The following is a 17,376-nucleotide window of genomic DNA, read 5'->3' as shown; positions in this document are numbered from 1 at the left end:
AACTGGATAAGGAGAACTCAGATTGCACTTAAGTTGTCCAGTTAAAGTCAGATTAAGGCAATAATTCGTTTTTTTTCACTTGTATGTAAACACCTCATTCATTCAGAAAAATGAACTAAGACATAAATAAGTCTAATCAAGAATTATGTTAATTAGTGATGTGGTCATGTTGATGTGTAAGGGTCCATATGTGGTTATGTTACGTGTATCCTCAATAATTTCTGGTGTCTTCATTTCCCTTTATTATCTGAAATTACGGTGTGTATGGATATTACCGGGTTGCCGTTATAATCTGAGTTTTATGCAGGTCTAACTAACGTCAGGGCGACGATAAATAATTAGCAACTTGACGCAAACCATAAAACAGCACAGTTCTCAGTTCTGGAGCAGCGGTAGAGATCCATTAGAGACATATTTGCATACAGAGTGCAAAACTGACATCAGATCTGGAGACTCATTTTAATAGCAGGTCTCAAGTCGTGTACCTAAAGCTGGTTACTTGTGATCGGATTACCCAAATTGTATCTTAATGCAAGGTCTAAACAGGGCTACAGTTATTAGCTGTAAGCCACCCAGAAAGCAGGTCAAGTGTCTTTGCTGTATATTAGGAACAAAAGAGGTAGAGGTGGGATGAGACTGGAAAAAAGGAAGGATAGATATAAAATGTAAGGATGAGGATTCATCATGAGATGAGGAGTCAAAAGGTATCTAGGAGGTAGAGGGGTTAAGTGGGTATGGATCTGAGGTGTGTGGGTAAGCGAAGGTTTGTGGGATAAACGTCGCAACTTAAGATGCAAGAAAAGAGGAAGGGAAGACTCACGGCCTGGTTGGTGGAAATATCAGAGCATCATGGATTGGCGAAAGGGGGAAAGAAGGGGGACAGGAGCAAGGAAGATTGGGAGGAGAAAATGTTGATAAGGAGCAGGTGGTGCTTTAAAGTTTATTAGTTCATCAGACAGTTAAAGGGGGGAATGATGTTTGAGTTTGGTGCACAGGTAAAGTTTGAGGTTGGATGAAGATGGTGTAACTACACTCTAAAAACTACTACTACTAACTTCTGGTACTAGTGCTTTTTGTGGCTTTTTGAAAAGCCAATCTAATGAGGTGGAACTTTGTAGAAGTAGTGGCTGTGAAGTGATCCCTAAAGATTGCATTGTGAAGGAAATACAAAATGTCACGAGGGTCTTTTTCATTTTTAGAGTGTAGCTAGAAATGATGAGGATATATCAGGTAAGGAATGTCAGGGGTACATTTAGTTAAGGACCACAGGGGAGGGCGGGGTGGTGTTGAGGTGAAGGTGGTGACGAAACGTAGAGAAAGACCTGCTTGATGTGACGTCACGTATTGTGACCAATGAGGGGAAATAAATGAAAATGAGGCAAAGAGGGTTGACTGGATATGGAGAGAGAGAGACAGAATAAGAGGCCATAGCCAGACTGAAGGGAAGAGGGTTTGGGAATAGAAGAGAGAAGTCAGACAGACTGTAAAACAAAGGAAATGTCAAAAGGGAGCGAAAGGGAGAAAGAGAGACTAGGAAAGGGGGGGGCAATGGACGACAGGAGGTGATGATTTCCCGAGACAATAGGAGAAAGAGGTCACCATTGCCTGCTGGTGTATCGAACGTACAAGGCTGAGCGACAAGGGTCTTTCTGCGAATGGTGGAATGTGTGTGCATGTGTGCGCGCGTGTGTGTGTGCGTGTTTGGGTGGTGAAGATGATGAAGAGGGAGATGGGAGGGGAGGGGGCACTTACGTGAAGGCGAAGGCCACCAGAGCACCACTAACCACTATAAAGTCCAGAATGTTCCACAAGTCGCGGAAGTAGGAGCCCTGGTGGAGAAACAAGCCCAGCACCACCATCTGGAAGACACGGAGTCCACTCAGTACAACATGTATTTACACATTTACATACAGTACATATGTATTATAACACAGACAACTGAGACACATCAGAGCACTTACAAGAGCACACATACACTAATGCTGTCCTAAGCACACTGAAAGGAACTGAAATACACATCACACAACTTCACAAAAAAACCGAAAGCAAAGAAAATAAAGTCAGTATATTCATTCACACGCATCCACGCGGTGATACTTTGTTACCTTGATCAACATTTCAAATGTGAAGACGCCTGTGAAAACGTAGTCAAAATAACGCAGCACCTGCAGATCAACACAACGCACAAGAGGAATGATTATCGTCATAGAGAGAAGGAGGAGCATAAAGACAAGCTGAGGGATGAATCAGAGTAAAGACGAGAGAAAAAGCAATCACACAAACAAACAACACTGTAATCCGGCTTTTAATCTTTATCCTATTTTTAAATGTTTTAACAATGCCTAATATTACTTATTCACCGTATGTTTGCCTTTTGATTTGTTTTCTGCTTTACCATTAATGCATTAAATCAAATGTTTAAGGTACTTAAATCTGTCCTGTGAAAAAGACAAAAGATTCCTAAAACACTTCTTTTAGAAGTCAAGACAGTTGATTTTTGAACTATCATGCAGCATGAAGCACAAGAAACCCAAAATGAGTCCAGTCGTGAAGCTATATATATATATCAAAACAAACAAACAAACAAAAAAACTACTGGTTATTTGGGGTTCCACAGGGTACCCATTGAGGTTCTCTGAAGATGCAGAAAATCCATTAATAACTGTACTACCATTGGTTTATATTTCATCTAAGTCGAATTTACGACAAGGCCAAAGTCTAATCCTAACTATTTGAATGTGTTAAACTTAAAATAGCCACGCTTTGGATGATTTTCCACATCTTAAATATCCCTGTTAGAGGTTTGATTTATACACGAGTGACGATGCTCAGACACGGTAATGTCTCACATTATTTTGTGGTGAGTCAGGCCAGACAGGATCCTCAGCAGCAAGGGCGATGCTGCTCATAGCGATGACAGACAGGATGCTGAACTCAAAATACTTCAGAGTCAGGATGTAGTGACAGCACTTCCGAAACCTGGCCCAAACACACAAACACATGCATTAAAGCTCTCTTTGCCCGGGAAGAAAAAAAACTTTCCTACTGTGTAACTTTTTATCAGTAAGGACATTGTATAATGTTTTGAGTTTGACCCAGATTTTAAAGAAACATGCATATATATATATACATATATATGTACTGACGGGTTGGTGGTAGACATGATAAAGCAGGAACTATAGGGAGGCATGGGCTTGGGGCCATCTTCATCTCCGCCCTCGTCCTCCTCCTCCTTCTTCTCCTCGCTCTTTTTCTGGTCGGTGTTGGCGTTCTTGTTCACTGAGGAAAGCAATAAAAGAAAAAAAAAGAGACGAAAATGAATCAACAGACAGACAGAAAGAGGTCATCTTCACCAGAGAACACACAAAACATGTCTGCCAGCATGGTTTCAAGGAACAGAACTGGCTGGATTCATACCAGTGCTAGCCAGTAAACCACTATGATGAAAGACACCAGCCACCAATTGTAGTATCCAGTTTTTGGAGCTTGACCCATAAAAGGCCACAACCTCCGTCACTTTTACTTTTAGGATCTGCCTATTGAGATGCCCCCCAAGTTTATGGTCTCTATGGAAAGTCTTTGGCACAGTTAAAGTTATATTTAGAATACTGTTGGCATTAAGTAGTTTCAAGGGTACTAAGTTTTTTAATATTTTGGAGAAATGTTTGATTAATATGTGCAGGTTTTTCCAAAAAACAGCATATATGAAGATTCAACACCACTCCTTTATGCCACTGACGGCTGAAACCAGTCAAGCTTATAGTGAATTGTAGTTGAAAGAAAAACCATGCTACTATAGTTATACCAACTGGTAACTAAATTTCACTTTCACTGTTGCCTACACTGGTCAGGCGTAACGTTATAGCCACCCTCCTGATATTGTGTAAACAGCTGTGACTCATTAGAGATGGACATGGGCCTACTGATTGTTCTGTTGTGTTGCTAGTGGGCACATTTGGGAAGGGTGGGGTACCGTGGATCATCCCACAGATACTTGACCAGTTTGGGATCTACTGAATTTGTCAGGTAAGGTTTTTAAGTAAATCTGTTTTGTGTGTGCCTATGACAGACTGCATCCTGGAGTTCCATCAAGGAGTGTCATTGCTATGGGGTGGAGGTGCCTGATCTGGTCTAAGTGGGTGGTACATGCCCGAGTAACATCTACACCAATGCGAGGTCCGAAAGTTTCCCAGCAGAACATTGCATTGTCACAAGACGGTCAATGATTTTTACTTATCCTAAATCCTCACCTTGCAAGATGGCGTTGGTCGAGGGGTAGGGGTAGACCGGAGGCATGTCTATGGTTGTGTAATCGGGTTTCGCCATGCTAGTGAGGATCAGGCTGTCCATGCTGTGCAGGAGGGTGTGGGTATCAGCGTCTCTGCAGTTCAGCAGGTTGTTGACGTGGTCGGGGTGATCTGGCGGGAGGGCGTAAGGGTGCTCCTGAGCGCTCGCCAGCTTGCTGTTGTTGCGGAAGTTGTCCAGGTCCTCGTTATACTGCTGTATGGGCCGGGTGGTGGAGAGACTGGGGCCGGCACTGTGGTGCTCTCTGATGAGATGAAGGAGGACGAAGGAAGGAAAGAGAGGAAGAATCATGAGCAGAAGAGAAGAAAAAGAAATGAGGCAAGGCAGATCGAAAACACCATATGTAGTGCCATATGTCACCATAAGTATTTCAAGTACCATTAGTACGAACACATGCACAGGAATATACTTTTTTTTTGGCTCCGACTAAATTATAAATAAGTTTTGCACCTTTCACATCTCAATTAACACCCTGTTTTGATCTCCATCTGACTGATGCAGGGTGAAATGATCCATGTGCATGATGTGAGTTTTGCTAAACCAGGCCCTGACAAGAAACGATAAGAAGCCCGCCAGAATTTTCCAGTTGTCTCTCGACTTTGTCAACCTCAGCGTTACGTGCCTTCACACACTGAATGCAACGACCTTTGACATTTCTCATCAGTACGGTCTGCCCTTTGCAGGTCATGCAAGCTTCAAGCCACAAAACGGCAGGGTACAATGATTTGCTTGACACAATTTTTGCCCTCACATACTGTTGCTTTACTAGTTTGCAGTGAGCTATCAAGAAGCAACACAGTGGTCATTATCTAAAAAAAGTTACTGGCCAGTGTGTCACGTCGGCTTCCTGAAGACAAAAACAAATTATACTGACTATTAATGTTTGTCAGGTTGTAATTGTGAGACTCAAGCGGCGAGAAAATAAACCCTTTCTTCACTCACTTCCTTGTGCGATGCCCTCTGCTCCTTTCCTGGTTGCCATGGCGATGCCGTCTCGTCTTCCGTCCTTCCCCTTCTTCCCCTTTCTCCCCCTCTCCCTCTGTCCCCCTAGATCGGTGTCTCCTGCCCTCCTCGCCCTCCCTGGCCGCCCTCCGGTGCTGCCGCGACCTCCTGTGCTCGTTGCTCCCCTCTCCCCTCTCGCCGTGGTGGGGGGAAGCGCTGCGAGCCTCCCTGCCTTCCCTGTTCCGGTGCCGATGGCCCCGGTGGCTCCGGTGGCTGTGCCTCTCCTCCGCCTGCCGGCCCTCCACGTTGCCCAAAGACGTGCAGCTCAAGCCGTGCTCCATGCGGGTCTCTGCCAGCTGTACGGTTTCTCCGGCCTCAGGCCCGACAGCTTTCTGATGCTGATTGTGACGGTAGCAATAGTAGTGGGCGGCACGACGGCAGTGATCTATGTCTTGGCGCCGGTACTCCTGATCCAGAGGCAGCTCACCAGGTTGGGTCTTGTTGGTGTTGTTGTTGCGGTTGTCCTGCGGGTTCACCACAAGTGGCCGGTCCAAGTGGGTCTTCATATCACCACGTGCTTTCTGTGGGTACGACACCTGAGTCAAGGTAGCAAATGTGATGAGCGGATGGTGTTGAAACCTCAGATACATGTCAAAGGGTCTCTGCTTACCCCTAGAAGTACCAAGCCAATGAATGACAATTTCATCTGAGCAAGTTTTGCAATAGATTTACGCGTGCCACATCACAACTACATTCACAAATGCGGCAACAAAAACAAGTTATTTTGGAGAATCCAGAAATTCAGTCATGACTTCCACTGGACTACGGCATGAGGACAAACCCTTGATTGATCATCTCAGCCATCGCAAATTTAATATGACTGTTGGTTATAGGAGTAAACTGAGCCAGATCATAGTTACAACGATTATGATGCCTTTAAACTTTGATGTGATATATTTCTTGGATGTTGAACCATGTCGTAGTATGACACAATCTAAGATTAGATCGGAAACAAAGTCTGTCTTACCTTTTTCTTCAGTATCGGTTCTGTATAAGTAAATCCTTTTCATACTGACCATGTCACGTATGACGTGAATAATTCAAGAAATAGACACACATATTAGCTGTTCTATTGGAAATATCGTTTCCTTGTTGACGCACAATGCTTGTCTAAACTTTCGAGATTACAGTTTCCAGTAGGGGTCAAGATAACGATAATAGCGGCATCTCTCTAGGGATAAAGACTGGGAAGAGGACACTGTAGTTTTCAAGATCCTCAGCTAAACACAGCAGTAAAAGCAGTAACAACCTGATTCAAAGCTGGCACAGCGAATGTCATCCAGGTAAATTTTAAGGAAAATTCACCCTTAAAATAACCCATTCACTTAGAATAAATCCAGAATTGACTCTACTCAGTATTTGCTCAAGCCCCAGCCCCCCAGTTCCCTCCCCTGAGCCACAGATATACACAGTTCGGCAAACAGTCCACCACTTCTGGCTGCTCATGAACAATTTGAAATTGTCATGAATTTTCTGAGCCACAACGCCAAAACTGCTGTGGGGTACAGTTTGCCGAGCCATATCCAGTCGACTCCTGATCAACATCTTCTTCTTTTTTTTCTTTTTTTTTTGAAGTATGTTGCACTTCACCCCGCTCCAGTTTTGAGTCCACTGCCTTCTTTAGGGTGCAGCTCTGGATTTCTCTGCATGCCCTACTTAAATAATGCATTGCTCCCAAGCACGCAGCAGCAGCAGCAGCTTGAAGCCGGCCCATATAGCAGAGGATAGTGCAATAATAAAACTCTTTCAAAGACTTAAAGGGATATTACACTCTGGAATTAAAACATCTGCAGAGTACAGCATGACCCAGAATAAAGAAGGGCTTTAAAATAATAAAAAAGAAAACAGGTCAAGAAGTGTTTCCACTGCTTGTCACCACACACAGATTGGCCCAAGAAGGTATTGCACCACTTGCTCTTACCAGCGCTGGTTTTCACAGAATTATGCATGGAGCTGTTGGGAGTGGCTAAAAGTTTTCTCTGCACCTGTAACCACGTCCAGCAAAGAAGTGGTAACATGGCCAACAACCAGTTTTTAATATATATAACTTCATTATGTAAAAAGCTTAAGTGCATTTCCTAAGTGCGACATTTTGGGAACATGGATTCAATTTTGCAACTGAGCAAAACGTTCTGCAACAACTTTAACTCTTGGAGAACAATGGGCAAATACCTTCTGGTCATTTTTTTATTTTAATAATTGCATCAATTTAATGATAAAATAGAAAGTCAGGTGGAATGAGCTTTCGAGTGATAACATCCCTTTAAGTGGTTAAAATAACCAATCACATCACAACAAATATTCACCATATATATCAGGAGTAGACTGCATATATATGTGTATATGTGTGTCTTTTGTTTCGGAGGGGGGACTCCTCACCTCCTCTCCCTCCCCTCCCACCTTCCAGTCCTCCTGCTCCAGCTCGTTGTAGAGCGCCTCTCGACTCGTCATCAGGTTCTGTTTGCGGATCTCGCTCGTTCTCTGCTCCCACACGGACTTGTTGCCCTTGATGTGGTTCTTCTGCTGCTCTTTCCTGTTGGCAGAGGTGGTGTTTGTTGGAGGAGAAGAGGAATGTTTGTAGGGGGAAGGTGGGCAGAGAAAATAAAAACAGGAGGGAACGGGAAGGTAGATAAAGGAAAATAGGGGTGTAGGGGAAGACATTGAGGGAAAATCACAAATTGAGGAAAAGGGGGATGTTTTAATGCATAAGATGTAGAGGGAAGAGTGGGTGAGGAATGAGGGGGGGAAAAAATAAATAAGGGATTAAAGATTTTTAGGACAACATCACAAGAATCCTGAGGGAAATTAGGAGCAACATTAACAGCAGATAGGTGCAACAGTGCAAATGTGAAAGAAAGAAAGAAAGAAAGAAAGAAAGAAAGAAAGAAAGAAAGAAAGAAAGAAAGAAAGAAAGAAAGAAAGAACAAATAAGAATTAAAGTAATGTGCTAAGAGAACTATTCACAATCACCAAATTAAATGTGAGAACCTTGTAACAGTGTATGTGTGAATGGCGGTCGTGTGAAAAACATTTGACAGTTTTATAAGTTGTGCAGAAAATTATACTTTTATATATTAGACCCCTATAGACGCCTTCACCGTGATGTCACAGCGTTAGCTGGAGACAAAACAGAGGGAAGCCATAGGCGAACACTGTCACTTTCAAACATGAAAATATCACCTTGCTGTATTTTCTGGTGCCAAAAACGATATATCAAAAACACTAACTTGAAGTTTTATCACATACCAGCCACTGACAGTTGTAGACAACTCTGTGTTTGCAGCGCACGTTTGATATCAGGTAAGATTAATATCTAATCATCAAATCATCATCATTTTCTGCCTGGATAACGTTATGGATTAGACTAAATGGCGACTGAAATTACATTTATTTGGGAGATTCTTGTTACATGCTAATGCTAATGCTAACCGCTGGGCTAGTGCGTTGTATGTTTCAGGGGTGTGTCCAAGCAGAAGTTACATTTACTACATTACTCTCCACAGTGGTTTCACTTACTTCTTGTAATATCTTTATTGGAGAGGCCTCACTTGATAAAGATAAAGACAGACCAGACTTCGTCCCCTCTATTTCCTCCTTTTGTTAAATTATCCATCCAGTGAGTGAGAGTGTGAGGGTTGGTGAATATAATCCCATCAGTCAGAGTCAAGTGTTTAAAATAACACTCGTGGTCTCGGAGTGAGTGTATGAGTATATTCTGTAAAATATGCGTTTTCCTCATCCATTATTTGCAAAACAGTCCGTTGAAATATGCTAACTGGCCATAGTGTTTGAGATGTTTTGCTTCCGGCTAAGCCCTGCCCCTCAAAAACAGTCACATCGTGAAGAAGTCTATACTGAGTGTTACTGTTTGAGGAAGTGTTGCATTTTGTGTTGTTTGCATTTTGTCACCTTGCAGCTGGCTATGGTGTACAGCTCATTTTCTTTCTTTCTTTCTTTCTTTCTTTCTTTCTTTCTTTCTTTCTTTCTTTCTTTCTTTCTTTCTTTCTTTCTTTCTTTTTTGGCCATTAATTTCACTTTCTATAATTCACTATACACTATTCAAATAAAACAAAAAAACAAAATCATTTGCTACAACATCCAAGTTCTCCTTTCCTTATAATCTTTAATCATCTTACATTTCAGGGCTTTTTTGAAAAAAACATTGAAATAGAACAACATAACTTCAGTTCATGACATAATCCACTGCTTATTTGCGTATATGAACTGAGTTTAAAAACAACTCATTTGAAAACTGCGCTGATGGAGACACAGCTGGAAATACTGAAGCGGAAACATGCTACTACGATGCGGACCGATGTAACCCAAAGTTATATTTCTGGGGTGTTGTTACAGTATTAGGGTCTGAGTCAAATTCACACGGAAACATAAACAGGGTATTAACCGTCTCTGTTCATGTCTCAAACCTTATCCTCCCCATCCTTCTCTTATGTTTTACTTCCATCTTTCATTACAGGAACCAGGTGGGGACCAGTAGTCAAAGCTTCCTGAGACGTGCCACCGCCCTGTGTCTCGCTCCCTGGGTTCCTCTCCCATAGTCTTGCTGCTCTGTTCCCTTCTCTCAGACCTCTCTTATCCCTCTCAACCCTTTATCTATTCACATAAACGACCTTGCATCAATTAAGGCTTGGTCTTTGTTAGTTAAAGCATGTCACTGGTCCAAAAAACCCACTGGTTCCAAGCACTAGAAAGCTTGTACATACAGTATATTATACACAGTATATAGTGCATTATATCACCATGTTGAGAGAATCCCTTGACTTTGAATTACCTAGTTAACACGCCACCGTAGCCGTCGCTGCTATTTATTCAAAAACGCTGTTGTGAAACCAAAATGTGAACTCACTGCACTCCAAAGTGATTTAATTCTATTTGATTTCCTACTAAATTATCTTCACCCATTTTTATATTAAACGACTGAGACATCAGTGTGTAATCGACAAGCATCACTGCGGTACAAACCCACCACTTTCTGCTGTTATCTGCCGGTCAAAAAGCGCTCGCTCGCCACAGCAAATCAAGAGCCTGGTGACTTCTAAAGGAGCAGTGGGTTTATTTGAGCATCGTTTTTTTTTATGTGTCCCATTGTCGGCGTTTCTGCTGAAAGGAGCAGATTCTACAGAGCGTCCGCCTCTCGCTCCTCGTCATTTCACAAAGCCCCGAATCTGTTCCTTTCACTCTCAGAACAATCGCTTAATCATGTTTTAGAGGACGGGAACAGGCAGAGCGCCACGGTGTGTGTATGTCTGTGTGTGTGTGTGTGTGTGTACAAGAATGCCTGCCAATCATAAATGTTAGGAAAGACAGCTTTGAGAGAAAAACAAGAGTGAATAGGATATGTGTACGCGGCTTTACTGAAAGGGTGATTAAGGTATGTGTGTGAAGATGTGAGGAAGCAATTTTGCGCGAGTGTGCATGTCAGTGTTTGTACTCACGCAGCAATGGACAGGTTTGCAGCAGACAGCGGGCTGACCTCTGCGACCTCCTTAGCCTTCTGCATCGCTGTCTTCTGATTGGCTGCCTCCTCCTGTTCCTCCTCGTCCTGTTGGAGAATAAAACTCTTAGATTAAATGTTTAACATCTGGCTTAGGATGCGGTTTCTCTGTGGGAAACTTTTATACCTTACACTAGAGGTCTTTAATGTTTTTCAGATCAAGGACCCCCAAACTGATTTGAGAGATTAAGTAGGGACCCCCTACCTATTATATGTGTTCTGTATTAAACTAGTGCTATTTATAAATATACATTATTATTATTATCATTTTGCATTCAATGGTTAACTATCAAAATACACAGGTTCAAGTACTTATATTTATTTTTTATTTTTTTAATCTGAATCTAAGCCCCCTGTACACAGAAGCCTCGTCTTTATCGCCCCTACATATTCTTGACAGTTTTAGCTTTAACCATAGCTAAATATTAATATACTAAAGTATGTTAGATTCTTGTTAATGTGTATTTCAAGAAATTTAAATTTGTGGGGGGAAATTTATTTAAAAAAATGTATAAAAAATGTCCAATCAACCAAAGAATTTGCACTACCTGCAGCAAATTCTTTGGTTGATTGGACATTTTTTTTATATATATATATATATATTTATAACGTATATCCTCTAGGGGTCACTAGGGCATAGGTCTTCAACAGGGACATTTTTCAGATAATTTTTTTTAAATTTTCCCTGAGAACCTATTCAGTCCCCGAGTGAAATCCTAATGCACACTGCAGAGAAGCTAAGAGTGCAGCTCGGTCTCATCAACCAACTGAGGCCAAAATGTTTTGATCCCTACTACATTTAGCTATGTTTAAAGATAAAGGTATGTATGTTTATGGCAGTTGCACAGCCACCCTACTGTTGCACATGTTTGAAATTTGCACATGTATTATTTGAACAGCTTAATATTGAATGCAAAATGATAATAATATAATGTATATTTATAAATAACACTCGGCTGAGTTTGATATAGAGCTCTCCATCAGCGTGGAGGTCCAAAAACACGATGAAGATCCCCGGCTTACACAAAGCCATTTGACGCTTAATATCAATTCAATTTTATTTATAATTTAAAAAATAATTGGTGCAGCTTCACAACAACAAATGCAACCGTCTTCTTGTGGAGTAATCCTGTACCTTGGTAAGCTCCTGGGCGTTGGCCAGATTGTCGACAGCGATGGCCAAGAAGACGTTCAGCAGAGTGTCTGTGGTCGCAGGAATTAGGGAGAAATATTGATGCAGAGAAAGCCAGAGAAAAAGCTTATGGTTTGTCGGGAAAGAATAGAGTGGAGAGGATAACAAAGAAAGAGATGTGCTGCAGACAAGACATCCTTGCACATGAGAAAAGGAGTCGAATCGGTACGTTTACATACATGCACGTGTTATATTTTGAGCATATGTAAAAGTGAAAGCAGGATACAGTTGCCGAAGAGTGTGAGTACAATGAAGAAGATGGAGAAGACCATCCCCTTGTCGTTCACTCCTCCCTGGGACGCAATGCCATCGTACATCACCATGTTCCAGTCTTCTCCCGTCAGGATCTACAGAGAGAAAGGGAGGCTCAGTTTTAACCCGTATGGAACATTTATGCATCATTTAAAATAATAACAACAATAATAAAAAAACAAAAGGGGGAACAAAACCATCTCGAACGGTTCCAGGTATGATTCACTGTTTGAGACGACGCATATTCCTAAGATGGCTTAACATCAAATTGAAAATGAGTTCAATCATTTATTTTATTTTTTGCTCATCACTCTGCCCGTTGCAAGTGGAGCCGTTTTAGTTAAGACTCACTCAGAGACAACAGAGCAGCACAAAAGCTGCTGTCTTTCCAACTCAAAAAACACACAAGTACAGAGAACATAGAAACAGAGACTGCTGTCAGCATAGAAGAGTCATCTCACCAAAAACAAAAAACAAACAAACAAAAAAAACATGATGACATGAGAACAATGGGCTTCATTAAATTTCACTCTTGTAAAGTGCTTCAGTTGTGGTGAGTACGTATGAGTGTTGTTACAGCTATGTTATGTTTCTACACTGTAAAAATGCATTCAGTTGAATATATTCTATCTATATTATGGCAGAGGGGTACTTCTGCCTTCTGCATGTAGGAAGATAATTACATTGTCTTTGTCCAGGTATTTGTTTTGCTCCATGTACTCAGCAAAGAACCTCAAACATTGTAACAGTTGGACGACGTAACTTTTAATGTCTGATGTTTATCTAAAGGTAACAATGGAAATTCTCTTTTTGCACAGTACCATTCATATAACTTTTATTTCAAATCTCTTCTCCCTACCTGAAAGACTGTCATGATAGCTGCTGCAAAAGTGTCAAAGTTAGTTGGTGGAGTTCCTGTTTCAAAGTTGAATCTGAAGGGGCAGAAAAGAAAATGGAAATATATTATTACGGGCTTTTACACAATTTCAACAAGATAGTGTACGAATAAGGATTAGGGCCACTGAAAAACAAAATGTAGTTAGAGCAAATTGTTATTATTATTTTTTTGAGTTCTGACTTTTTTCTTAGAATCTGAGAAAAAAAAAGACAGAATTCTGAGATTAAAGTCAGACTAAAAAGCAAAAAAACACAAAAAAAACACTTTTTTTTTTTCCATTGGACCTAATCCTTTTCCATTAGATAGACATAAGAAGTAACTAAAAATTTGTTAAGTTGGAGTTGATACTGACTGTCCTCCAAATAGCTGCATCCCCAACAAGGCAAAGACGACGATGAAGAGGAAGAGGAGGAACAGCAAACTGACAATAGACTTCATGGAGTTTAACAGAGAAACCACCAAGTTTCGAAGAGGTGCCCAGTACCTGAGGAGTGAGAGGAGAGCATGTGTAGTAACTAGCAGACAGCTGATATAGTCATAGTATAAACCTACTTAACACAAGTTAGTCCAAACCATACGCTGCATAAAGATGGACCCTATTACTACTCATCAAAAGTGACACTAAGGCAAGTAGAGCTCCCCCTAGTGTCTGGCTGCAGTACAGGTCATAAGCTCCACCCCCTGTATGTTAGTGGATGCAAATTTAAAAACTAAAATACATGTAAAATAAATGTTTTTTCAAAGATGGTTTCTGTTATTTCAGGTAGTTAATATAGTACTGATGCATGGTCAAGTGTCCAAGTGTTTTAGTTAATTGACGCTATAGAAAGGGGATGTGACCTTGAGAGTTAATAAATAAGTAAGCACAGTGTATAATACGACATTTCTTTGTAACTGGTGGAGGTAGAACAGATTAAACGAAAATGCTAGTGACTCTGCCGAAAGTGTGGACGGAGTCATCGATATTGTGGCTCCACATGACTCCACTCTTGGACTGTTCTGCACAGACTCTGACGCCAAAGTCGCAAGATGGTGCCGCCAGTATCCTCAGGAAAATAGTGTCAGTTTGCAAGAAAGTGGGGACGCATTGTTCATATTTATATACAGTCTGTGGTCCAAACACGTAAGCTAGTATACTGTATCTCGATTAATATACGACTGACCCAAGATGCAGTTGCTACACTTTAATCAAACAGAACTCAAACTGAGAACAAGAGGCTATATATTTATTCACACAAAACAAATGAAAGGTTTTAAGTGTGAGAAAACTGCTGCAGCCACAATAGGTGCCTCGAGCCAGAATACAATGCATTCAATGGAGAGAATAACAAACACGCGGAAAAATCTAATTGGATGTTTTACAAGGATATTTGGAAACCATTTAATGTTTTTTTAGATAAAGGAATAAAAACAAAATCTTTGCTGAAAAAAGAAGGTGTGCAGTTTGGACAACTATTACTTACATTTATTTTTTGGACAGAACCTTCCTCTAACATATTTTTAAGATAAAGTGGACTAACAGTGATGCTAATACATTGCCCTGTTACAACTATGTAGGGAATTGACCTTTAAACTTTTTTTTATTTTTATCCCTTTATTATAAAACTACATTACCGGAGGGCTCTGCAGAGAATTTAAATACCTTCTTAAATAACATCTGTACAAATAAACAAAAAAAAAATTAAAACCTCCTGTGAAGAGAGCGTCAAACAAATGGAAAAGCATTAAAACTGTTTAGATGTAACACCAGTGAAAAGAATGTTCAGTTTAAAACACACTCAAATCTATTTTCATATCAGCCTCAGTCTCTCATCACGGCCCTCGTTCTCAGCACCGTCTCCTCTCACGAAGAGGAAGTGTGTGCATAATAAACATAAGAAGGCATGTGTGTGTGTTTGTGTGAAAGACAGTCTTACTTTGTGACTTTGAAGATGCGGAGCAGTCGTAGAGCTCGTAACACACTGATCCCGAAGGATGTTCCTGGTTTTATGGTGGCCCACACCACCTCAAAGATACTGCCCACAATTACCTGAATGAACGCAACACAACACGGTCAACCCTTATGAAAACTTAAAGCAGTCATCAGATTCATTTTAATAGGTATTTACTAGGACAAAATAATAATAATAAAATAAAAATAAAAAAATGATGATCCTTGGTAAAATGTTGGACTATTTGATGAATCAGTATTATATATTTTTTAAGAAAGACCCCCTCACAGTTTGTAAAAAGTGTGATGTTTTTTGAGGGGTGGGGCTTAGCTGGAGGCAAAAGATCTCAAACACTGTAGCTTGTAAACGGCAGTTGCTATATTTCAACGGACTGTTTTGGCAAGAATGGACAAGGAAAATGCATGTTTTAGAGAATATACTAATACACACATTTCCTGGGACCGTGAGCGTTATATTAAAAAAGATATTACAAGAAGTAAGTGGAAACACTGCGGAGGGTAACGTAGCAAATGCAACGTCTGCTTGGACACCCCTGAAATTTACAACTAACCTTGGTTAACTAGCCGTTAGCATTAGCATTAATCTGTTACAGGAATCCCTGAAATAATTATAAACTTAATGTAATTTCAGTTACAATTTATTCTAATCCATAACATTATCCTGACTGAAACTGATGATGCATCACATATCTTACACCTAACATACATATCTTATCTGATAAGAAGGGTGCGCTTTATTGATTGTCTCACTCCAAACTTTTCTTTAAATCGCCAAAGCCAAACCAAAGTTGTATATGACCGTCAGTGGCTGGTATGTGATAAAACATCAACTTAATGCTTTAGATTTTTCAGTTTTGGCACCAAAAATCCAGAAAGACGACATTTTCCCTCTGTTTTGCCCCCAGCTAAGGCCGTGATGTCACAGTGACATGAAGGGGTCTATAGTGCTGAAGAACAAAGAGTCTCTGCTCCACCTGTAACCAGCCATCCATGATGTCCGGATGCCCTGCTACACTCTGCAATACATACTCGCTTTTTCTATTAATTTGGTGATGAGCAGCCATTAATTTAAAACTAAATAAGCTCATCACTAAGGTAATGTAAAAAATCTATGTTTTTCAGTATAGCATGGTGTTACTTTTTCATGTACTGTATGAAGGAGCAGGCCTGTAAGTCCAAGTAACACTTCCAGCGTGATAAATTAAAGCGTTGGTAGAAAGTGCTTTTGTGACAAAATCACTACTGAATCTGTTCTGTGTCATTGTTCTGCTGTAATAGGACGACATGGGGAAAATCTATTTCTCAAATCTGTTGATTAAATGGACTGTTGAGTTTGTCAAATAAACCCGATGTGTATGTGCGTGTGTGTGTGTGCACTCACCACACAGTCGAAGCAGTTGAATGAGGAGTGGAAGTAGGGCTGGATGCCCAGACCATACATCTTGATCAGCATCTCGGACATGAACAAACCGAGGAAGATAAACTCTGCATAGACTGGAGGCAGAAAAGAAGGGAGGAGGGAGGGAAGGTCAAGATATAGGAGGAAAAACGGCAAAAGATAAGGGGGATGACGGGAGAGAGAAGAGTCAGAGAAGAGGAGGTGGGAGCATAGAGGGACGAAAATATGTGGACACGGGAAAATGAAACGACATGAGGTCACAGGGAGAAAAAGACAGTGAGAAATGGAAGCAAGAGGAAAAACAAAAGCGGAGGACGGGGTGAAAGAGCAAGAGAAAGTAAGATGAGTGGAAGTCAATAGCGGTGCGAGCCCAGCGGTGTATGACAGTGTGGTGATGAATGGACTCCATCAGGAACTACAGCTTCATATGCTAATGACACTGGACACCAGCCAGCGGATTTTACCAAGGGCTTTGTGTATGCTGTGTGTGTGTGTGTGTGTGTGTGTGTGTGTGCGTGTGTGTAATGTAGCTGAACTAAACAAGAATGTGTATTTTATCACTGAAACTACAACTCTTTGCAAATCAGACCTGAAACAAGTTAACTTTGGATTACCGTAGTGATGCTAAAAGCCGAGACGTTGTGCTTTACTGCCAGTGTGGCATTGTTTCGCTAATTTTACTTGCGCTTTTCTCCCGGAGGGTTATCACGCTCTGATTCATTATAACCAACATGGAAAAAAGTCAGTCTAAAAGTATGTAATTTTAACATAAATCCCCCCAACCAACCAGCTCCACACAACAAGAAATGCGAGAAAGTGGGAGACTTGACTTTAAAGTTAACGTTTGTGATATAGCAAATTAGTG

The 17,376-nt window shown here is 40.9% G+C and overlaps 1 protein-coding gene across 15 annotated transcripts in view; it reads right to left on the bottom strand.

Annotated features, from left to right (window-relative positions):
* cacna1ab (calcium channel, voltage-dependent, P/Q type, alpha 1A subunit, b) overlaps nt 1–17,376 on the bottom strand; it is a 135,307-nt gene that overhangs the window by 54,701 nt on the left and 63,230 nt on the right. For 10 of the 15 annotated variants that reach the window (XM_047577325.1, XM_047577317.1, XM_047577321.1 and 7 more), the window contains exons 12-26: nt 16,494–16,606; nt 15,078–15,190; nt 13,514–13,645; nt 13,123–13,195; nt 12,238–12,358; nt 11,955–12,022; nt 10,761–10,867; nt 7,687–7,840; nt 5,248–5,843; nt 4,251–4,549; nt 3,147–3,279; nt 2,850–2,979; nt 2,106–2,165; nt 1,753–1,859; nt 821–823 (exon numbers count right to left, since the gene is read on the bottom strand). In XM_047577325.1, the coding sequence (XP_047433281.1) occupies nt 821–823; nt 1,753–1,859; nt 2,106–2,165; nt 2,850–2,979; nt 3,147–3,279; nt 4,251–4,549; nt 5,248–5,843; nt 7,687–7,840; nt 10,761–10,867; nt 11,955–12,022; nt 12,238–12,358; nt 13,123–13,195; nt 13,514–13,645; nt 15,078–15,190; nt 16,494–16,606 (2,209 nt within the window). The remainder of the gene's footprint in view (nt 1–820; nt 824–1,752; nt 1,860–2,105; nt 2,166–2,849; nt 2,980–3,146; nt 3,280–4,250; nt 4,550–5,247; nt 5,844–7,686; nt 7,841–10,760; nt 10,868–11,954; nt 12,023–12,237; nt 12,359–13,122; nt 13,196–13,513; nt 13,646–15,077; nt 15,191–16,493; nt 16,607–17,376) is intronic. The other 5 variants (XM_047577330.1, XM_047577324.1, XM_047577329.1 and 2 more) reach the window with 3 other exon arrangements.

Source organism: Mugil cephalus, chromosome 2 (assembly GCF_022458985.1).
Source record: "Mugil cephalus isolate CIBA_MC_2020 chromosome 2, CIBA_Mcephalus_1.1, whole genome shotgun sequence".
Classification (NCBI taxonomy): Eukaryota; Metazoa; Chordata; class Actinopteri; order Mugiliformes; family Mugilidae; genus Mugil; species Mugil cephalus.
Note: the sequence above shows the minus strand (reverse complement) of the source record. Positions and strands in the feature narration are given on the sequence as shown.